We start from the raw sequence: 24,640 nt of genomic DNA, 5'->3' as shown, positions 1-24,640 counted from the left end.
GAATATGTTTCAATCTGTTTGAAAGTTAAGTGGCTTTTGAATTCAGAATAATCCTTCTCTAATTTCATGTTTATAAATATGTTTTTTTAGTTAGCCAATTTGTTTAAATTAAAACATATCAATATGCCCACTTCCACTTGTCAATTATATTTACAACTCATAACCTACAAACTTTAACCTTAAGAGTGTGATATATTTTAGAGAAATTAAGTTATTAATGTCTTAAAATTATTCACTTAGCTTGCTTTTCAATTTAAAATATATCAAACATAAATTGGTCAAGTGTTTTTTTATTTGTACATTGATGACCCAATTTAAAATTTTATGTAGATTAAATGGAAATGTTGCCCTATTTACTGATTTAATTTATATGAGAAATAAAATATATAATTTTTTAAAATATATAATTTAATTTTTTTCAAAATTTTACATCTTTATAACTCATGATAAAATATAAGGCCTGAAATATTTATTATGAGAAATAAAATATATAATTTTTTAAAATATATAATTTAATTTTTTTCAAAATTTTACATCTTTATAACTCATGATAAAATATAAGGCCTGAAACACGGTACAACCTAGGCTATTTCTATTATAAAATTTTAGGAAGTTTGGCCTCTGGTTAACATGAAGCAACAGTGCCACCTTTAGTATATTTCAATACTTAAGTTTCAGTAAAAATTGCTTACTTTCACTTAAGAAAATAGAAAATGGAGAATCTTGAGCAGGTAATACTTAGTGATATCATCTGCCTTTATACATAATTAGCGGTCTTGTTATTTTGAGTCCTTTTGTTTATATTGCTGGCCTGCATACTTGAAGTTCTAATCTATTCGCATTAAACTTTATCATTCTCAAAAGTGTTTGGTTTCAAGTCCCACTGCTAACTTTGTTAGCAGGATTATAACATTATTTCCTGAACTCTAATAAATATTATATTATTGCTTTTTCTTAGGCACAATACATGCATGGTGTATCCAGTTCAGAGTATTTGAAGAAACCAAGCATTGTAGATACTATATATATTTACTATATATATTTATATATATATACATGGCGTTTCTGTTTACATTTACCAAGTGTGATTGTAGTTGGTAAATGTATACTTTGTTGTAAACAAGTTTTCTAGTTGAGAAATTATATTAATGTTCAAATCCCAACCACTTTTAGTTTCTGGATATATAAATCTAAGCACTGAATTTTAATCATAAAATCAAAATTATATTTCTGTAATTCTCCTAATTACATGACTATGCAAAGCGGGGTCACATTTTTCACAATTTTGACCTACTAGGATATTTATTCTTGCATCTTACTGACATATATGCTCCCAACACATACAGATTCCCTATAAAGCTTTATATATTAAACAGGCAATCTGATAATGAATACATACTATGAGTTCAGCCCTACACTAGGTGAAATTAGGAATTTAAAATGAAGTATGTAATGATATCCTCACCTTTGTTGAACTTGTAATTCCTGGAAGAAAAAGTTACCATATTGTAAGCCATTAAATAATATGGAAATTATTTTACTGTATATATTAATAATGTAAAGAAAGAGGATGGTATACACCTGCTGTGTGCCTCACACTCTAGTAAATGTTCACATATGTAAACTTGAATATTAGAGTATGTTAATTTGAGTGGAATCAAACATGCCTAAATGTATGACTCAAACACTAAGAATTATGGGTAGTGAGAAAAAGAAAGCACCAGAAATACCTAATGGAGCAGCTTGAGATTCCATTTCATCTGACATCTGTTAACATCTTAAAAACCTGGGGTGTATGATACTAGGTAAGATCCTATTTTAAATGTTTTTTATTGATTTTTTTTTAAAGCCCGTGGCACAGTCTTAGGTTTCAAGTTTTATGAATACAATAAACCTGCCAAAGTTAACCTACAGTGGCTGATCCAGGATTCACTTCTAAATCTTTTGATTATTTGACCAAACGATTTTCCCTAGCACAACACTTCTCAGCAGGCTGGGATTGTTGGCAGAAAGGCAAGCTGCCCCCTTGTAAAATCACGGTGCTTACAGTCCACTTGCGGTTGTGCAGTTGCTCTGTGCCCACTTTGAAAGCAGCCAATAACTGGCACCAAGTGAAATAAGATCTGGATTCTTCGCAATTACTGTTTTACTTTGCTGATGGGGTGACTTACAAGACTCCGATTTTGAAAGGGACTGACATGTCCTTTGAACTGTTACTTGAATGCTGATTCAATTTATCAGTTGGGAGAGTCTGAGTAAATTACATAAACTCTCTGAACCTACCCTGCTGGGATTCTTTGAGAATTAAAAGAGAAAGAAACATCGTAGGGATTCAACAAATATCATTTGCTCTCCCAATACTTGGGTATTTGTTAGAAAAAATAATAGAACATAAAGCGAAATCCTTCATATTGGGAAAAGGTAATTATACCCTCCTAAATGTAAACCCGTGTTTCTCTAAGTGCAGTCCTTGGACCAGCAGCCTCAGAACTACCTGGGTACTTGTTACAAAGCAAATTTGGGGGCTCCGCCTCATACCTTCCAAATCAGAAACTTTGGGGGGTGGGGTCCAGAAATCTGTTTCTTAACAAGCCCTTCAGGTGGTTCTGACACAGGCTAAAGTGTGAAAACCACTCTTGTAAAGGAACCTTCAGCTTCACTGAACTCTAATTCACTGGTATTCTTCCCTTCCGCCCATCCCCTTGCAACATTTGCTTCCAAGGAAAGGGAAAACTGTATACATTTCTTAAAGCAGTGTTTCTCTAAGTATGAATCAGAACCACCTGAGATAGTTTTTAAAGCTGTACATTCCTGGGCCCCATATCAAACTCTAAGGGGTTGGACTCTCTGGGGTTTGGGCTTCAAGACCTACATTTTCCAGACTCCCTAGTGATTCATACATTCATCAAATTTGTGAACTGCTGCTTTACAGTAAGCATAGCATAACTGGTAACACAGTTGTCTGGCTGCACAAGATAAAAAGAATGAATTCGTTTATGAGGTACTATTATGTAGCATTGGCCACAGATAGATCTCTAAACTGTAGTTAACTCCTGATTTTGCTGGCATTGAGATCTCTGGGACCTGGATTTAAGTGAGGTGGTAGCTGTGGCCACTGAGACTGGTCGAAGCCCAGTCACCTCATATTGGGCAAGATGAAGAGCTGGTACTGCACCATCTCTATATAGCAGAGACAGCATGAGGAGCCTCTGCAGGGAAGCGGTGCTGAAATAAATGGGCTTCCATTTCTGTGCAAATAGTGTTTCTTCAACCTCAAAGTTTTTGGTTAACAAAGGATATCAAAGAACCAAAGAGAAAATATGTCCTTTGCAGCCTCTCTACATTCTATCCTGGGTTTCTGATAAAAGGTGATTTTACTGTGTGGCTTCCTATAAAAATCTTTGTCTTCTTTTCTTCTTTCTTTTTCTCTTGATTCAGTTTCTATGGCTCATCATTTCTACCCTTGTGCCTCATTCTTACTCCTAACCTTATTTTCATTCTGTGGTCTCATTATTTTCACTTTTCTGCTCACAAGTTAAATCAGTCCACTTTTTTCTTTGCCTACTCATCACACTCAAGAGCTGAGCTGTTTAGTATGGAATCTCACATACTCCACAGAGTTTTTTGATATTTCATGCTCTTATGACAAGGTCTCCAGGCAGCTGTGAGAGACCTAGCCTATGTGAGTTCTCCGTTCTCTCAGGACTCTGCCCCAGGCAAACAGCATGCAGAGATAACTCAGAAGCTTCAAATAAGAAGAGAAATCCAGGAGGACACCAATGGAAATAGCAGGAAAAAGGACTCCAAAAATTTACTCCTCCATAAAAACAATGAAAAAACTGGCAGAGATGATCAGAATCAACTTTTCAGAATTCTGGAAATTAACAAAGGCTTTATTCAAGAAAAACAGCCATATCTCTTTAAGAACAGTAAGCTTTATGACATTTTTACTTGCCCCAGTCCCATCCCCTGGTCTCCAGCCAGCAGTAACCTTAAAAACTAACAGCCTGTATTCCTGGTACAGGAAAATGGAACTGAATCTCTTTCAAAGCCTCATTCCCAGAAAAACAAAAACTGAAAAAATTTGTCACTGACAAACTTGCCCTATGAGAAATACTGAAGGAAATCGTTCAGGCTGAAATCAAAGGACACTATGCAGTAACTTGTATCCACATGAAGAAATAAAGTGCACCATAAGGGAAATTTAAAAATACTTAGAGATGAATGAAAAACAACTAACAACATACCAAAACTTATGAGATACAATGAAAGCAGTACTAAGAGGGAACTTTATAGCTATAAATTCTTACATTTAAAATGAACAAAGATCTCAAATCAATAACTTAATATTCCACCTTAAAAAACTAGAAAACTGGAAAAGAAAGAAAAGAAGTAAACCCAAAGTAGGCAGAAAGAAGGGAATAATAAATATTAAAGCAGAGAATAATCAATTCAATATTGTACTGGAGATACTAGCCAAGGCAATTAGGCAAGAAAATGAACTGAGAGCATCCAGATCAGAAACAAATTAGATAGTAATGATCATTATATAACCTTATGAATAAACCAAAACCATGATTTATACATTTCAATGAGAAGTTTATAGTATGTGAATTATTTCTCAATTGTATAAAAGAGAGTCACACAGATCTTTATAAAAGGGCTGTCTGCTTGTTTGCTCACCTGCTTGTTTAAAAAAAGAAAAAAAATCCAAATGCCTTAGACTAACCATTTTTCTGACTTCTTCCCTTTTTCCTACATGACATGATTTTATTATTATATCATGACTCACTGGTTTCCTTTTTTCGTTTTTCTAGCACATGGAGAGAAACATGAGGAATTAATTACCTTTGGAAGTCCAGATTCCCACACTATTAGTGAGGGACAAAAATCTTTAGGAACTTCCAAAACAACAAGGAAAGGCAAAGAAAAGTCTTCTGAGAAAGAAAAGATAGCCAAAGAAAAACAAGTGCCTCGCGTTGAGCCTCAGGTGGGTGTGATGCTTTTTTTATTGGAGTCATTTAATAAACTTAGATTCATTGGGTCCCTATTTTCCCATATCTTTTGAGTAAAACCTGAAAAATTCCATCTCCCTGTTTCCAGCAATCATCTAGATACCTTAAAGACATTCCTTGGGCACCTTCTGTAAGCAGTCTTCCTTAGTGTCAAAAAGTGTTAATTGAGCTTTTAATATGTAAGACACTGTTTTGGGGACTTGGGTTTCTAATATTAATATTATAAAGTCCCTACCTTCAAGGAACTCACAGTCTAATGGAGGAGACTGAAAGTAAAGAGAGAGTTGTAATGTTAGATATGGTATGCACAGGGTAGAAAGGATAGGTACCTATTTCAGCCTCTGCCTAGAGGAGTCCTGAACTGAATCAGTGAGCAAAGACATTCAGAGGCAAAAATCCAACACAATTTGGTTTTTGAGCCACTAAGGTATGGGGTATGAGGCTGGAAGGGTAAGTAAGGGTCAGGTGGAGGGGAGCCTTTTAGAAAGCCTGGTTAGAAAGCTGAGACTCTATCTACAAGCCAGAGGTCCTGAGTCCAAATTTTTTCAGGACCAGATAGGTAATCCCAATGATTAAGGGTAAGGAAGAGTATGTGGGTGGCAAGTTTGAGGAGTGCAAGCAGAGTCCTAAAGATACTCAAATTCAAGTTATTTTAAAACACTGAACTCAAAACAAATTACCTGTGAGGACAAAATCTTCCTATCATTTGTGATCACAGCTTAGGCTACACAGGGCTGGGAGGTGGGACTTTGAGAAGTGTACTGACTTTAAGAAGTGTACTGACATGATCAGATTTACATTTCAGATACCTTGGTGACTTTTAAGGGTATGAAATTAAAGGGGAAAAGATAAGAGATGGGAAAACCACCAGAAAGCACTGCAATAGTCCAGACAAAAGAGTACAAGCTGTACCAGATACAGGTCAGAGGAAGGAAGAAGAGGACAAATGAGGTTCTTCTAGTTTCTACTAAACAAAGTACAGCTAACTCTCTTTCTCATCCCACTGAAGGTGTACAAACTTTAGTGTAGGTGGTTAAATTGGTGGATACATTCCCAAATTAAAGTATGATTCAGTCCAAAGAACAGGAAGAGGCAGTTAAAAACTGAGCAGACTATTAGCAAAGACAAAAACGGAGAGAAGAAAAAGCGTTTATCTCTTCAACAAGACAAGATTGCCAGGATGAGTACTGATGACAGAACCTGGGCATTTATTCAAGCATTAAGAACAACTGAGCCAAAGCTCTGCATTAATAGGGTTGAACAACTGACTTTTCATCTTCAAGAATTTCCTGAGGGAAAAGGAGTGGCTGCCAATGAAAGAATTATTCCATATTTATTATGACTGAGACAAATTAAGGATGGCATTCTTCAGGCTGCAGTTAGAGAAATTCTGGCCTTAATTTGGTTGCATGAATCCAGTGAAGAAAGAGGAATCCTAATTCGCACAACTGATGATGGAAGAACAAGGGGTGTGGTTGCTTTTTAGACATTGCGGAAATCAGGTGAACTCACTCAGAAGCCAGTTCACCAGCCCTCTGACTGCATTTGTGGTGGAAGTACAGGTGCCATATTAGCTTTCATGTTGGGGCTGTTTCATATGCCCTTGGATGAATGTGAGGAACTTTATCGAAAATTAGGATGAGATGTGTTTTCACAAAATATCATTGTTGGAACAGTCAAAATGAGTTGGAGCCCTGCATTTTACGACAAACTTGGGGAAATATTCTTAAGGATAGAATGGGATACACACCAATGACAGAAACAGCAAGAAATCCCAGAAGTCCTAAGGTAGCTGCAGTAATTACCATGGTAAGCAGAGGGAAAGTGCCAACAACTTTTGTTTTCTGAAACTATGGTCATTTTCCTGGAATCAACTCTTACCAGTTGGGAGGCTGTCAGTATAAGATGTGGAAGGCCACTAGAGCCATATCTGCTGCTCCAGGCTACTTTGCAAAGTGTGCATTTGGAAAATGATCTTCATCACAATGGAGATTTGCTTCCGAATAACCCCTCAGCATTAGCAATGCATGAGTGTAAATGTCTTTGGCCAGACATACCATTAGAGTGCCTATGACATTGGACATCATGAAAGTGATGTGAGAAACACGGTGACATACACAAGCTTGAACTGTCTAAAGTTATCAACAGTGCTACAGATAGAGAAGAAACCCATATAATACTTGATGATCTATTATATTACTTCCTGACACCTATTTTTAGATTCAGTCTTGCCATGCGTAAAATCTTTACCTCTAGATGAAAGTTAAAATGAAAAGCTGGATAAGCTGCAGGTAAAAGAGTTGAAGTACATAGAAAGAAATGAAGAAAAAAAATTAAAAACTTGCAAAAATATTGTCAAGAAAAAAGTTCTTCAGAAAACTAATGATTGGATGAAACTAAAAACTGACATGTGTGAAAGCCTCTGTTCTTTTCAAAATTTTGAAGAATGTATGCATATTCTCCAAAATGAAAGCCTGCTCAGAAGATCCACCAAATTTAGTAAGGAATTGTGGGATTCAGTTTGAGTTAACTTTCAAATACTCAAGAATTCTAGGGAATCCTGAAAGAGACAATGTTTAGAATATCTTGTGAAGCACAAAAGGTATGTTTGGTTACAGAATTCAAATGGGAATTGGGTTTTTATGACATTAAAAATGAACTAAGCTTTAGGAACCTTAATATTGTGCTAGTTGGTTTTAGTAGCTATTAGTATTATATTGTTTGATGTTTGAAAGTTTAACATATGGGCCAAACAGGAAACCAAAAACTATAATAATATACTTTGTAGTTTTGTTTTAGTCACCAGAATCATGTTGAATTTATTTGATCCTTTATTTTATTTCATATGGAAAAGCTAATTTCTTCTTAAATTTATATTACTTATGTTCTCACTAGCTACATTCTACAGTCCAAATACTGCCTTTTAGTGTAATATCATCTAAACAAATGCAGACAAATGGAACGCTCTCTGTCAAATTACAATTACGTTTGAAATATGAAAGAGCCAGATAAAATTTTCTATTCAAAATGTGTTTCTTTCAACATTGTTTTGCTCAAAAACATAGGTGAAGTTCCAGTCAACCACTTTTTTCCCCTTGAAACTTCAAGATAATGCTGTGTGTTAACTTTTCTAGATGTAACTCCAGTTTATAAAATTAATTATTTGAATTTTCTGAGAAAATAGTCCTATCATTAACAACAACAAAACCATTCAAGTTTAAAGCAAATAAGCTAAATTCAATCCATAAATTCTTATAGACATGTGGCCTTCCCTTAGTTCTTCATAGTGCTCCCTTCCCTAATCAAAACTTGATCCCAGAGAAGTTTCTGAAAAACTCACTTATCAAGCAATATAAAAGGTGGTAAAAGCTTATGTACTGTGTTTTAGAAGGAAGAAATAAAAGAATATCCAATTGTGAGATTTAAATTTTCATCAGAATATTAAGGGAATATTGCAGAAAGCTAGGAGGTCTTTTGATAACCTTAAAACCAAACTACACGTGAAAACTTTATTCAGTGGCCCCCCAATCTCCACTTCCCCATCTGCGTTATGTAATATGGATTACTGACATTGTCTCAGTCTTATGTAAAATGCTAGTAACTCATCAGACTCAAGCTCGTCTCCTTAACAGATTGCTACCAATAAGCCTCACTTATCTAGACATTTTCAAGTCCTATGTCAATCTGCTCCCAGCCTAAGGTCCGTGAAAGTGATCCTACAAGACAGCAAAATGTTAACTTTCCTAATGAATATATATCAAGTATATCCAGGCTTGGAAATGATCAACTATTCTTGCCCTCATTCTTGTAAAGAGATGGTATGAGTGAGCCTAAGTGCAATTTAGAATTATTTTTATTTACAGTTTTTAGGTGAAATTTGCATAGAGTGATATGCAACAATCTTAAATGTGCAATTCAGTGAGTTTTGACAAGTGAATTCACCATGTAACCCACATCTCTATCAAGGTTTAGATTATAGATCATTTCCATAAGCTTAGAAATTCCCTTAACACCTCTTTGCAGTGGATTCTGTCATCCCCATACCTCTCCCCCAGGCAAATTTTGCCTGTTCTGGAATTTCATACAAATGATTCATACAAGAAGTACTCTTTTGTGCTCAACTTCTTTATTTCTGTATAATGTCTGTCTGTGGAATTCAACCACACTGTGGTATGCATTAATAGTTTATTACTTTTTAATGTTAAGTAGTAGTCCATGTATGAACATACTACAATTTGTTTATCCATTCATCAGTTGACAGATATTTATATTGTTTCCCCTTTTTAGGCTAATAAGAATGAGGCTATAATAAATATTCTTTTCAAATCTTTTTGTGAATATATGTTTTCCTTTCTCTTGGCTTAAATACTTAAGTGAAATTATGGGTCACAGGGTAAAATCTAGATCCTTTTGAAAGGAGGAAAGCATCTGACCCCAAGGTTTTTACTTTACTTTGCCAGATACCCACTGCTCACCCTCAACAAGAAGACCCAAATAAACCCTACTGGATTTTGAGGTTGGTCACTGAATACAATGAAGCAGACTTTTTTGAAGTGAAAAAAGATACAGAACGAGCAGATGAAATCCGAGCCATGAAGCAGGCCTGGGAGATGACTGAACCAGGAAGATCGATCAAGGTTACCTGAGTTTGAAAAGTTGTCCTTTTACCTTTCATTCCTTGGGCGTGGTCTGAAGCAAGAGCCATATTGGTGAAACAACATAGTCTTTCCTTTAGGAAGTATCTGGAATTTTGTCAGGCATCAACTAACTAAATATTAAGACCACATTTGAACACATAGTGAAATGTTATTATCCGGATACCCAGATGACTTCCAAAAGCAAAGCACATAATGGTGCCACTTATGGCCCAAACTGCAGGTAGCCTTGTCCTTTCACATCATCTGGGATTAACACTCTGTCCTTAACACTCCCAACTAAGAAAGCATAAAAATGTTTAATATGTGCTTTCATGTGCTTAGATAGAGAAAAATCATGTGCTGCCCTTGTGGAATACACATACCTCATGATTCCTCCTCTCTATATTTTAGATAAGAATCATTGCCATAGTGAAACATTATTATTTATATGTGCTTCATGTCCCCAACTCAGGGTTATTGAGGCAGATGAAAAAGGTTCAAGAGCACCTGGATCTAAGCTAGCATGCACAGCGTATGAGTTTTAGGACTTCTTCATTAGTTCTCACAAATCACTGTCAAGATCATGGATGGTTCAGAATTGGAGTTTTTCTTTGGTAATTCATAAGAGCCGGTCTGGTTCAGACTGCCGTATTCATTCACATTTTCCTGTGTCTTTTGAGTACTGTTGAGATGGTGTTGCCTGTAATGTGTGTTGATAATGTCTGTCCTTTAGGCTGCCCAGGCGCGTCTCCATTATCTCAGCCGGTTCATTAAGAAAACACCTGATGCTGAGTGTGTGCCTATGTCTGAAAGCCAAACCAAAGAAGGGGAAGAAGGTCAGTGAACCCTACCCCAGCTGCCCCAAGCACGGAGCTGTTACTTGCACCTCTTCAAAGCTAGTCAGCAAGTCATGCTTGGTAAAAAGAAAAATTTCAGAATCTATTTCATTATAGGATTGTAAAGTTATAGACAGTTTTGTAAGAAAATAGATTCTCAAGCATTTTCTTTTTACCAAGCAGGTGTTCACTTTGTCCCCAAGTAGATATAATCTTCCCCATTTAAGAAAAGATGAAACCAGAAATAAGATGAAAAAAAGATGAAACCCTCATTAGAAGGTAGCAGTATGTGAACTTGAAGGCAGGCTCACAACTATAAATCTGGCACCTTTCTAATCGCAATAGCAATAAACAATAGCAATAAGAATCAAAGTAAGAAAGCTAACTACTTTCAGTGAACAATTTGCCATGGGCCTGGAGCTATAAAATACTAATTATTTCATCCAATACTCACATCAACTCACTGATATAAATATTATTTCCAACTTGCCAGTAAGGACCCAGGCCCAGAGTAATTTGCTAAATTCACAAGCTACCCAGGGACAGAGGCAGCATGCAGACAGAGCTCTCCATCACCCCAGGGCTCTTCCCACAAACACTTGGCTATACCTCCATCTATCACCATGCTGAGTTGTCCAGGGAGGCTGAAGACATTCACATCCCAAATCGTGCTTTTCCACTTTTACATCTTCAGGAGTATAACTCAATAATTGTTATAAAAGTAATGTCCCTTAACATTTCATGTGAAGGGGATAAAAAATAAATATCACCCCAATCCTGTTATTCTGGGATGGGCACTGCTCAAAGTGCTTTATGTTTATTATCTCACTTTAACCTACAGCAACTATGAGGTAGACCTTACTATTTCCATTTTGTAGATTTAGAGACCAAAGCTCAGATGGTCACCTTATTCTTCCTATGCCATACATCTAAAAAGTGACCAAGTTGGGATTTGAAATATTTCTAACTCCTAAAGTACTCACTCCTCTAATTGGTAGAGTTTAATGTAATGTTAGGAATATAAAGGTGAATAGAATATAAAGGTGAATAGAATACAGTTCTTTTTCTTTAGGCTCTAGATTTTATTATTAATTTTTTAAATGTTGTGCTAATTTGTATGTAAAAGGAAATTTATTGCACTGGACACGTTAAAAATGTCAAAGAAGATTTTATTTATGACTATTGCAATAGGGGAGAGATTGAACTCAACTCTGAAAACAACAGAAACAAGTGAGGATTTATAACTAACTAGCAGGGAGTGGATGAAAAATTACTTACAGGAATTTGGTTAGGTATCAAACGTCAGGGAAGAGAAATTTGATTAAATATCAAGTGTGGAGGAAGAGGCGTTTAATTGGATATCAAGAGTAGGGGGATTCTTGATAAACTAGTTTGGCAGGATTCCTGGCTAAAACTGGGATTCATCACAAGTCAAGGACAAGGCCTAGTGGAGAACAGAGCTCAGAGAAGGCTGACCTTATCATGTAACATACAGGCAAAAAAGGTACAAATCTTAATTGCACAGCTTGATGTATTTTCATATGTGTGTATATTCAGGAGCCACCCCATTTAGATCAAGATAAAAAACCCTTAATACACCCCAATAGTCCTCTTCATTCTCTTTCCCAGCCTTTTCCTTCCTGAAAGTAACTATTTGATCTCTATGACCATGAATTAATTTTTCCTGTTTCTGAGCTTTACGTATTTATGTATTCTATGTCTCGCTATTTTTGTATGTGATTTCATAGAATGCAAGTTTTTTCGGTAATGCATATATCATATTTAGTAGAAACACCTTCAAGTGCCATAAAAGAGTCAGATACAAAGAGTTCCATGAGTTTAGATAACAGAGAGACTGTACTATCAGGGAGTATGCTGTGGAAGAAGTGGCAGACAAACAAGGGCTTCAAGGATCTGGCAAAATCAACAAGTAGTGAAAGTGAAGGATCATCCCCCACAGGGAAGGAAGAGTGTGAGCAGAGCATGCAGAAGGAAAATATCAGTAAGTATTGCCTTTATTGGTAGGATAAACACATATCTTAAAATAAAAATTCTGGAAAAGATAGTTAAGCACATGATGGCTAGGGTTAAACATAGAAAAATATGTGTACAGGTCTTCATTTTGATTATCAGAGTTGGTAATCTGCTCAAGGACCTGATTACTAAATACTTAACCTAAAGATAAAAGTGGGAAATTTATTTTTAAATTTTTAAGTAGCAGTTATATTTTCACATAGTTTTAAGTAGCAGTTATATTTTCACAGTTTTCTGTGTCTACGAATACTAAAAATGCACAGATCGCATATACAGTTGTCACTAAAAACAGTTTGATCTATAGTATACTACATCTTTTATAACAAATTTTAAATATTTGGTTTCTAAAATGTTCTAAAATCTCTATTCTAACACAAAGTTTTCCATTATATATATATATATATATATATATATATATATATACATACACACACACACACACACACACCACATCTTCTTTATCCATTCATCTGTTGATGGACACTTCGGTTGCTTCCATATTTTGGCTATTGTAAATATTGCTGCTGTGAACATGTGCATATTGGGGTGCATGAATCTTTTTGAAATAGTGTTTTCATTTTCTTCAGATATATATGCAGGAGTGGAATTGCTGGATCATATGGTAGCTCTATTTTTAGTTTTTCAAGGAACCTCCAGACTGTTTTCCACAGTGGCTTCACCAACTCACATTCCCACCAGCAGTGTACAAGGGTTCCCTTTTCTCCACATCCTTGCCAACATTTGTTATTTGTAGTCTTTTTGATGATAGTCATTCAACAGGTGTGAGGTGATACCTACCTCATTGTGGTTTTGATTTGCATTTCTCTGATGATTAGCATATTGAGCATCTTTTCATGTGCCTGTTGGTCATCTGTATGTCTTCTTTGGAAAAATGTCTATTCAGGTCTTCTGTACATTTTAATCAGGTTGTTTGGTTTTTTTTTTTATATTGGGTCGTATGAGCAGTTTATATATTTTAGATATTAACCCATTATTGGGGTGTATTTTGGGGTAATAAGGAGGGGTCAGGAAACAGAGAAGAAAGATAAGAGTGAGCAGGGGTGGAAGACCTAGAGGCCAAAGCAGCCTGTCCTCAAGCAAAAAATGCTTCAAAGCATTCTTAAGTATGTTTTATTACAATTTTATTTTAATATATTTTAATTTTATATTTTAATATTTTATTAGTTTTATTTAATATATTTTATTTTTATTTTAATATAACTTAAGTATGTTTTATTACAATTTTATTTTAATATATTACAATTTTATTTTAATTTTTTGCTGTCCTCAAGCAAAAAATGCTTCCAAGCATTCTTAAGTATGTTTTATTACAATTTTATTTCAATATATGATAAGTTGAATTACACACCATCAACAAGAAATTTACTCCCCCTCCCACCAAGAAGAGGTGTGCTATTGTATGGTTCTAGTACATCCTATGGCACTGAAACACTGCCATGTACCCCACGTACTGTTGCTCTAGAAGGAATCCTGCTTGAAAATCATGGGTCCGGCTATCTAGCTGTTCTCTGGAACTTTGTGTGTTGCTCTCACCTCTGCTGTTGGTGCACCACAGATTGGCCGTCACTCCTGAGGAAGCATCGCCCATAGGAGATTACAGTCCTTGTGAGAGATTTACATGCTCTGGCCTCTACATTTATATACATATATACATATATGTATATTTATGTACTCATTTATTTGTGACTCCCAAAATGCTACCTTATTCTTGCTACTTTCTATTTTCATATATAGTAGGTAACTTAGAACAACCTCCTTCATAATGCCAGAGGACATGTAAATAATATCATTATGGATTTCACTCTTATGCATTCTTTCTCAACACCAAGCCATCATCAAGGTCAAGAGTTCAAACTTTGCTTTTTCAACTTCCCTTTTATTTCTGGAGGCCTCTGGAAAGTGCCTCTTCCAACGGTTGGAGGTGATCTTTGTCTTTAGTCCCAATCTTTTCCCCAGGCTTCACAATCAATCAATCAAACTATTCTTCACCATTTCTTTTAAACAGCTATTTTCTTACAATCTATGATGAAAGAAGTTTTCTGCCGATTCTGTTGCAAACTGAAACTTTTATAAAATATAATAAAACGACCCAGTGATGACCAATTGCTGTAAAAATATCTCTAAATGCATACTCTCACTTTCAGAGCTTATCCCACAGAGTACCAGTTGGCAGACGGACGATGCGTGCACACACACACATGCATGCATGGGCACACACTTGGAGTTGCACTGTTCTAGAGGTCCAAGATCATACTACACTTACACCCTATTCTGATACAACAATTTTATAAGTGAAAATGAAGATTAACCTTCTCTTCCCCTTTCATACCCTCCCTGTTTAAATACGTATTATTTGGCAGGATGCAAGAGAACACAAATATCCAATTAATCAAAAACATTTTCTTTCCAGTCAGAGTCAGCGGAGTTGGTGTCTTTCAGAAACAATTCAAGTTTGAAATGCCAAAAATATATGCAACAAAAGTAGATAGGTTCATAAGAAAAACAAATGAACTTTAGAAATCTAAGATCACAGAGCAACCATGATGAAAAAAGAAAAGTTATTAACCACTGGTTTCTAGAAGAGTCATATTGTATATAAGATGCAATATTTCAGGAATGTTTTATTTAATGTTATAAAGTGAAAAACATGACTGAATTTATGTTTCAATAATGGTGCAGAGTTAGGGTTTGTCCTACTATATTCTTTATTTCTCAAGGGTATCATGCCTATAAAAGCATGATATTTTTGAAAAAATAGTTTTGAAAAATTTGATGTTACTGTTTTTTACATTTTTAAAGTTTTACATTAGATTATATTTCTATGAATAATCCCTTTTAACAAGTTGTTATAAATTAAACACTTTACAATATTCCTGGAGACTATTCCAACCACACGTGAAAAGCAAGATTAAACAGCCAGTGGGAGGGCAGGATTTTTTGCATGGCAGAGTGAAGACTTGACATATCCTCTCCCCAAAAGCAATGATAAATGGGAAAAGATTAAGAAACATTTCAAAATTCTGAGGGTGTACAACTAAATGAAAAATATTTATTAAACAAAAAAATAAATTAACTTAGTTGGATAAATTTCTTGTTACTTCGGTAAGAAATAACCACAAATTTAGTGACTTAACACAAACTTCTTGCAGTTCTAGAGGGCAGAAATTCTAAAGTTAAGCTGTTGGCAGGGCAGCATTCCTCCTGGAGGCCCTTGGAGAGGATCGGTTTCCATTTTCAGCTTCTAGGGCCATTGACTCTGGCTTACGGCTCCTTCCTTATATTCAAGGCCAGCAGCAGAGCATCTTCAAATCCCTCTGTCTCTCTTTCCTTCCCCCTCTCTCTCTTTCCTCTATGACCATCACTTCATCTCCTTCTTGGATTCTATCTTTTCTACATTCCTCTCTTTCCCTTACAAGGGTTTAGTCCAGCTGACTAATACAGCATTATCGTCCCATCTTGAGATCCTTAATTGCATCTGCAAAGTCCTTGTATGGTAGCATATTCATAGGCTTCAGAGGTTAGAACATGGATATCCTCGGAGGTCCATTAGTCTGTCTACCACAGTTAGCCTACCAACTATTGCATATTAACGTGGGGTTCCCTCATCAGCCCCAAGGTCTGTAGCGTGGTAGCCAGGAGAACCAGCAGTCTTGCTGCCAATGCTAAAAAGGATTTACCTGATTTGAGGCTCCATGGAAAAGTTCTATGCCCATGGATATTGTTGCAAGGAATAGTGAACTTGGTGGCAAACAATTGGAATAGCCAACATCACAGCTGCTTGAGACTGTGACACTGGTCAGGAAAAGCAAAAAGTAAGCCAAAAATTAAATAAAGAGATCTGTGTAACAAAGCAGATATAGTGATTTCAACCTTCAGGAACATAGGATGTCCACTTTATCCATACATCCATATCAGAAAGGAAGAAATAAAACTGTGTTGTCAGACAAATTGATCCTGTATATTGAAAATCCTAAGAAATCATGGGAAAAGAACCAAGAATATCATCTAGAACTAACAAGTGAGTTTGGTGAGGTCACATGATAGAAGATTAATATATTTTTATTTCTACATTTCAATGAGCAATCAAAAAATGAAATTAAGAAGACAATTTCATTCACAATAGCATCAATAATAAATATATGGAACTAAATTTAACAAAAGTGCAAGGCCTGTATACTGAAAATTACAAAACATTTCTGAAGGAAATTTTGAAAGATCTAAATAAAGAGAGAGGCAGTCCATGCTTTGGGGCTAGAAGACTCAATATAGTAAGATATTAATTCTCCCTAAATTGATCTATAAATTCAGTGTATCTGAATTTAGATACTGAATTTAGATAGATCAAATTTATAGTGATCTATAAATTTCTATCAAAATCCTAGTAGACATTTTACAGAATTTGACAAGCTGATCCCAAAACTTATATGAAAATGCAAATACCCAGAATGACCAAAATAATTTTCATAAAGAACCAAGAGGAAGGATTTTACCTTCATGATTTCAGAATTTATTATGAAGCTAACAATAATCAAAACACTATGATTTGACAGTTTCTTAAAAAGTTAATTTTTTGATTCCTACTTGCATGAAATATCCAGGAAAGGCAAATCTACAGAGACAGAAAGCCTGGGGCTTGTGGTGGGAATGCAGAGTGACTTTAAGAGGGCACAAAAGAATTTATTTGGATAACTGAAATGTTTTGAAACAGGGTTTTGGTGCTGGTTGCATAACTCTGTAAATTTACTAAAACATATTGAATTATACTTTTAAAATTGGTAATTTTTATGGTATGTAAATTACACTTCAATAATTTTTTAAAAAGAGAGACTAAATGGGCTGGAAAGGCTGAATGGTTAATATCTTAGTCTCTAAAATTTCTTTCTTAAAACTATTCTTGTGGGTTCTTGAGTCCGTGGGGTAAAAATCTCCTGATATTTGATTTTCAGCGTTCACCTGTTATATATTGCCTACTCTACTGGACTAAAACTTTCTTGAGGATAGGATACTGTGTCTGAAAACATTTTTATATCCCACCCCCATAGTGCTTCGCATAGCTTTCACGGATATACCAAGCTCTTTAAATATTAGTTTATTTAACTTGTTTATAATGAAATTTTGTAACAAAATATGACCTTTTTAGGTCTCTGCTTTCATTTAACTGTAATTAGAGTAATTTTGTTACTCTTCTTATAGAGCATATTTATCTTTTTCTATATTCATTTTGTCCTCTCCTTCATTTAACTGTAAGTATAGTTACACCAGCTAGAGGATAAACATAAAATATAATTATGTTTCAATAAAGTCATTAAACCACATTAAAATCGTATTAAACAAGGCAAGTCCAAAATATTGTCAATTTAAACAAGATATACAATCGTTTAGTTAGTCATTATTGATTCTTTCTTGAAAGCCTAGGACTTTTTTTTTTTTTTTTTACAACAGGGCCTCGTTCACGATCCCCAACAATTTTGGAAATGCCTCCCCAACTTATTCGAAAAAAACTAGAATGTGTAGACTTAAGTCAATATGTACGGTAAGTTTTAATAAACATGGTTAATGCACATATCTGTGTTCATAGAATTTTGGATAGATTGTCAATAGGCAGTTGCTAAACAACAGAAAATTTGAAATTAAATGCTTAATATATTTTAAGTGTATTTGAATTTTTAGAAGTACAGAATTTATATATTAAATTTAACAAATGTTTTATTAAGTCAGTTATAAAAGCATTTAAATGTTTTCTGTAAAGATTTAATTTGTAGCCTAGTTAAGGTGAGTTGAGCTGCAGAAAAATCCCATCATACCTGCTGCTATTATTTAATTAGATTGAATTTTCTTAAGAACTAAACAATAGGATTAATAGAGATAGTTACTCAAGCACATTTATCAATTTGAAAACATTTTCAAATCTACTTAGCTTCATAAATTAAAAAGAAAACACCTACAAAATATTCTCATAGCTTCGCACACCAATTCCACAAACACCTCTTCAAATAGTACATCTAATTTTGCTGGTATTTTCCTAAAATAATTTCCTAAAATATTAGTGACTTAATAAATGGAGCCTAGCCCATGTAAAAATAATGATTTATTCTTTCTGTTCCTGATATTTGATTTGATTCAGACCACCACCCTACTGATATGATTTTAAATTATTTGAGTGCTAAAGTTCATGCTAGAGTTCCCAAATGACTTATGTATCTCTTTTGATGTTTTTATATCAAGAAAAACAAATACTGATCCTCTGCTGCAAACGGATGAGCTGAATCAGCAGCAAGCAATGCAAAAGGCAGAGGAGGTCCATCAGTTTCGACAATATAGGACCAGACTCCTTAGCATTCGTGATATTGAGCAAGAAGAAAGGCTTAAAGTAAAGGGGCGAGTTCTGGAGATGTACGGGGAGATGCGGGTGAGTCTAAAAGGGCATATACTTGGATCACAATTGACAAATTCTTCTGTAATATTAAAAAGGTGTCATAGAATCATATTGTAACCAGGTAGAAAGAAGTCTTGAAAACATTTAGTTCCCAACTTCTCAGAAAATTGGCAAATTAATTATACACATCTATTTTACTCACTCCCTAAAATCCCTCTAAAATACACTATTGAAAATTTATCCACAAAATGGGAAGAATGGAAGCAGAGACAATAGCAAAATATTTGTGAAGTCGGAAAGTAGCTGAAGGAAGATTGCATTAACAGGCTTGAAGTAGCCAAATCCTAAGCTGGCAGTAGAAAAACTCTTAAGAGTCAACCCAGTTTGCTACACAGAATGCCCCAAAGGCTCAGAAATTGCTGGCACCAGCCATGTTAAGAAGTGAAGCTGAAGTAAGTGAGAGGAAGAAAAAAGATACCACCTAAAGTTCTTCAAGTACAAATCAGATATATTTTGTCAGGGTTAGAATACGTATGGGGAACTAGTAATTTACTGAGCACAGTTACTGTGAGAGACACACCGGCTGCATATTTTATACAGATTAGGCCTGAATTCATTTAAAGCAGATAGTTGCTTTGTCAAAATCCCTGCTCATTTCTTTCTTCACCTTTCTCTTTATTTTTCTCCTACTGACTCTTTTATTTACCATTCTGTAAAATCTCATGTGCCCTTTGATATCTCATGTTTTATGCACTAAGAAACATTTGCGACCATAACCTAATTTTCATCTTTCTTCAATAATTTCCTACATGATTCTGTTGGCCTGAGGAAAGGGAGTGCAGTTTTTTATGGAACCATAATAAGGCTCTATCAGTCGATCATATTTGCTTGGGTTTTTTGTTTATTTGTTTGTTTGTTTGGATTAGGACTCCTTAGATGAAGCCCGGCAGAAGATCTTCAATATCCGGGAACAGTACAGAAAAAAGTTACTGGAAGCTGAGCGGCAAAGATTGGAGTCTCAGGCTGCGGAGGAAGCCGCGATCCGGCTAGAGACAGAAAAGAAGGTCCCGGCTCCAGACACAAAAAAAAAACAGAAAGGAAAGAAAAAGTGAACAGGACATGCCCAATACTCCCTTTCCTCCAAAGAGGGAAAACCTACTTTTAATTATCTATAACTTTGCCTTTTGACGAGAATAAGGTATTAATTAGGCCAAATGAAAATAGACGTTTTCCCACCTTAGAAGTACTTTCTGTGTTTTGACGTTAACTTATTGGTTGTTCCCAGAGAGCTATGATTTGAGTATAAAATTTCAATAAAAATAGTCTCAAAATATTTGGAATGTAATAAAATGTAAGTGTCTCACTCTGAATTGCTTCATTTTTAGTTAGTGCCAGAACAGGATCATAAGTGAACCAATAGGATTGCCTTTGAAAAATTCAACAATGAGAAAAATAGCTATTGCTCTTTCATCTCTAACTTTAAAGACTTTAATATATTAAAAAATATGTTTCAAAATCATTAAATAGGGTAGAGATGATGCTCTGTATGAGTTTAGATTCAAGGATGAAAAACACACTCAAAAAAAAAAACTTCCAAAAATAAATAAAACTTAAAAACAAATTTTAATAAAAAGTATGCTTCAGACAGCCACCCCCACCTCTGCAGGAGACCTTCCAACTCTAGCAGCAAAAACAGAAAGAGGCTGGTCTCTGATGACATTATGGAGCTGCCATACTGACCCTGTGCTGCTCATTTCTGGAGTTCTCACTATATGAGATAAACAAAAGAACAAATTTATTTCAGGAAAACTAAGAAGGAAAGAATGGCAGTGGATTTGCTGCCTGCTCAGGTGGCACTGTGTGGATGAAAGGCTCTTGGTGCTCCAGCCAGGAGTCAGTGCTGTGCCTCTGAGGTGGGAGAGGCAACATCAGGACACTGGTCCACAAGAGACCTCCCAGCTCCACGTAATATCAAATGACGAAAATCTCCCAGAGATCTCCATCTCAACACCAACACCCAGCTTCACTCAACGACCAGCAAGCTACAGTGCTGGACACCCTATGCCAAACAACTAGCAAGACAGGAACACAACCCCACCCATTAGCAGAGAGGCTGCCTAAAATCATAATAAGGCCACAGACACCCCAAAACACACCACCAGATGTGGACCTGCCCACCAGAAAGACAAGATCCAGCCTCATCCACCAGAACACAGGCACTAGTCCCCTCCACCAGGAAGCCTACACAACCCACTGAACCAACATTAGCCACTGGGGACAGACACCAAAAACAACGGGAACTATGAACCTGCAGCCTGCAAAATGGAGACCCCAAAAAAAGGAAGATAAGCAAAATGAGAAGACACAAAACTACACAGCAGATGAAGGAGGAAGATAAAAACCCACCAGACCTAACAAATGAAGAGGAAATAGGCAGTCTACCTGAAACAGAATTCAGAATAATGATAGTAAAGATGATCCAAAATCTTGGAAATAGAATAGACAAAATGCAAGAAACATTTAACAAGGACCTAGAAGAACTAAAGATGAAACAAGCAACGATGAACAACACAATAAATGAAATTAAAAATACTCTAGATGGGATCAATGGCAGAATAACTGAGGCAGAAGAACGGATAAGTGACCTGGAAGATAAAATAGTGGAAATAACTACTGCAGAGCAGAGTAAAGAAAAAAGAATGAAAAGAACTGAGGACAGTCTCAGAGACCTCTGGGACAACATTAAACGCACACAACATTCGAATTATACGGGTTCCAGAAGAAGAAGAGAAAAAGAAAGTGACTGAGAAAATATTTGAAGAGATTATAGTTGAAAACTTCCCTAATATGGGAAAGGAGATAGTCAATCAAGTCCAGGAAGCACAGAGAATCCCATACAGGATAAATCCAAGGAGAAACACGCCAAGACACATATTAATCAAACTGTCAAAAATTAAATTCAAAGAAAACATATTAAAAGCAGCAAGGGAAAAACAACAAATAACACATAAGGGAATCCCCATAAGGTTAACAGCTGCTCTTTCAGCAGAAACTCTGCAAGCCAGAAGGGACTGTCGGGACCTATTTAAAGTGATGAAGGAGAAAAACCTACAACCAAGATTACTCTACCCAGCAAGGATCTGATTCAGATTTGATGGAGAAATTAAAACCTTTACAGACAAGCAAAAGCTGAGAGAATTCAGCACCACCAAACCAGCTTTACAACAAATGCTAAAGGATCTTCTCTAGGCAAGAAACACAAGAGAAGGAAAAGACCTATAGTAACACACCCAAAACAATTAAGAAAATGGGAATAGGAACATACTTATCGATAATTACCTTAAATGTAAATGGATTAAATGCTCCCACCAAAAGACACAGACTGGCTGAATGGATTCAAAAACAAGACCCATATATATGCTATCTATAAGAGACCCACTTCAGACCTATGGACACATACAGACTGAAAGTAAGGGGATGGAAAAAGATACTCCATGCAAATGGAAACCAAAAGAAAGCTGGAGTAGCAATTCTCATATCAGACAAAATAGACTTTAAAATAAAGACTATCAGAAGAGACAAAGAAGACACTACATAATGATCAAGGGATCAATCCAAGAAGAAGATACAACAATTGTAAATATTTATGCACCCAACACAGGAGCACCTCAATAAAAAAGGCAAATACAGCCATAAAAGGGGAAATCGACAGTAACACATTCATAGTAGGGGACTTTAACACCCCACTTTCACCAATAGACAGATCATCCAAAATGAAAATAAATAAGGAAACACAAGCTTTAAATGATACATTAAACAAGATGGACTTAATTGATATTTATAGGACATTCCATCAAAAAACAACAGAATACACATTTTTCTCAAGTGCTCATGGAACATTCTCCAGGATAGATCATATCTTGGGTCACAAATCAAGGCTTCGTAAATTTAAGAAAACTGAAATTGTATCAAGTATCTTTTCTGACCACAATGCTATGAGACCAGATATCAATTACAGGAAAAGATCTGTAAAACATACAAACACATGGAGGCTAAACAATACACTACTTAATAACGAAGTGATCACTGAAGAAATCGAAGAGGCAATCAAAAAATACCTAGAAACAAATGACAATGGAGACACGACGACCCAAAACGTATGGGAAGCAGCAAAAGCAGTTCTAAGAGGGAAGTTTATAGCAATACAATCCTACCTTAAGAAACAGGAAACATCTCGAACAAACAACCTAAACTTGTACCTAAAGCAATTAGAGAAAGAACAAAAAAAAACCCAAAGTTAGCAGAAGGAAAGAAATCATAAAGATCAGATCAGAAATAAATGAAAAAGAAATGAAGGAAACAATAGCAAAGATCAATAAAACTAAAAGTAGGTTCTTTGAAAAGATAAACAAAATTGATAAACCATTAGCCAGACTCATCAAGAAAAAAAGGGAGAAGATTCAAATCAATAGAATTAGAAATGAAAAAGGAGAAGTAACAAATGACACTGCAGAAATACAAAAGATCATGAGAGATTACTACAAGCAACTCTATGCCAATAAAATGGACAACCTGGAAGAAATGGACAAATTCTTAGAAATGCACAATCTGCCAAGACTGAATCAGGAAGAAATAGAAAATATGAACAGACCAATCACAAGGACTGAAACTGAAAAAAATCTTCCAACAAACAAAAGCCCAGAAACAGATGGCTTCACAGGCGAATTCTATCAAACATTTGTAGAAGAGCTAAAACCTATCCTTCTCAAACTCTTCCAAAATGTAACAGAGGGAGGAACACTTCCAAACTCATTCTACGAGGCCACCATCACCCTGATACCAAAACCAGACAAGGATTTCACAAAGAAAGAAAACTACAGGCCAATATCACTGATGAACATAGATGCAAAAATCCTCAACAAAATACTAGCAAACAGAATCCAACAGCACATTAAAAGGATCATACATCATGATCAAGTGGGGTTTATTCCAGGATTGCAAGGATTCTTCAATATACGCAAATCAATCAATGTGATACACCATATTAACAAATTGAAGGAGAAAAACCATGTGGTCATCTCAATAGATGCAGAGAAAGCTTTCAACAAAATTCAACACCCATTTATGATAAAAACCCTCCAGAAAGTAGGCAAAGAGGGAACTTTCTTCAACATAATAAAGGCCATATATGACAAACCCACAGCCAACATCATCCTCAATGGTGAAAAACTGAAAACATTTCCACTAAGATCAGAAACAAGACAAGGTTGCCCGCTCTCACCACTCTTATTCAACATAGTTTTGGCAGTTTTAGCCACAGCAATCAGAGAAGAAAAGGTAAAAGGAATACAAATCGGAAAGAAGAAGTAAAGCTGTCACTGTTTGTAAATGACATGATACTATGCACAGAGAATCCTAACAATGCTACCAAAAAACTACTAGAGCTAATCAGTGAATTTGGTAAAGTAGCAGGATACAAAATTAATGCACAGAAATCTCTGGCATTCCTATACACTAATAACGAAAAATCTGAAAGAGAAATCAAGAAAACACTCCCATTTACCACTGCAACAAAAAGAATAAAATATCTAGGTATAAACCTACCAAAGGAGACAAAAGACCTGTATGCAGAAAATTATAAGACACTAATGAAAGAAATTAAAGATGATACAAATAGATGGAGAGATATACCATGTTCTTGGATTGGAAGAATCAACATTG

General features: G+C 35.5%; 1 protein-coding gene, 1 long non-coding RNA gene and 1 pseudogene across 5 annotated transcripts in view; 2 read left to right on the top strand and 1 right to left on the bottom strand.

Annotated features, from left to right (window-relative positions):
- The window catches only part of ADGB (androglobin), a 138,974-nt gene extending 118,779 nt beyond the window's left edge, over positions 1–20,195 (top strand). The window contains exons 29-34 of the mRNA XM_060029831.1: positions 4,818–4,990; positions 9,476–9,652; positions 10,386–10,488; positions 17,986–18,076; positions 18,769–18,952; positions 19,846–20,195. Of these exons, the coding sequence (XP_059885814.1) occupies positions 4,818–4,990; positions 9,476–9,652; positions 10,386–10,488; positions 17,986–18,076; positions 18,769–18,952; positions 19,846–20,031 (914 nt within the window). The 3' untranslated portion in view covers positions 20,032–20,195. The remainder of the gene's footprint in view (positions 1–4,817; positions 4,991–9,475; positions 9,653–10,385; positions 10,489–17,985; positions 18,077–18,768; positions 18,953–19,845) is intronic.
- Positions 1–24,640, bottom strand: part of LOC132436865 (uncharacterized) — a 385,752-nt gene that overhangs the window by 59,364 nt on the left and 301,748 nt on the right. The window lies entirely within an intron of this gene.
- LOC132437403 (calcium-independent phospholipase A2-gamma-like) lies at positions 5,871–7,540 on the top strand (annotated as a pseudogene).

Source organism: Delphinus delphis, chromosome 14, assembly GCF_949987515.2.
Source record: "Delphinus delphis chromosome 14, mDelDel1.2, whole genome shotgun sequence".
Taxonomy (NCBI): Eukaryota; Metazoa; Chordata; class Mammalia; order Artiodactyla; family Delphinidae; genus Delphinus; species Delphinus delphis.
This window is presented reverse-complemented; position numbering and strand designations above follow the sequence as displayed.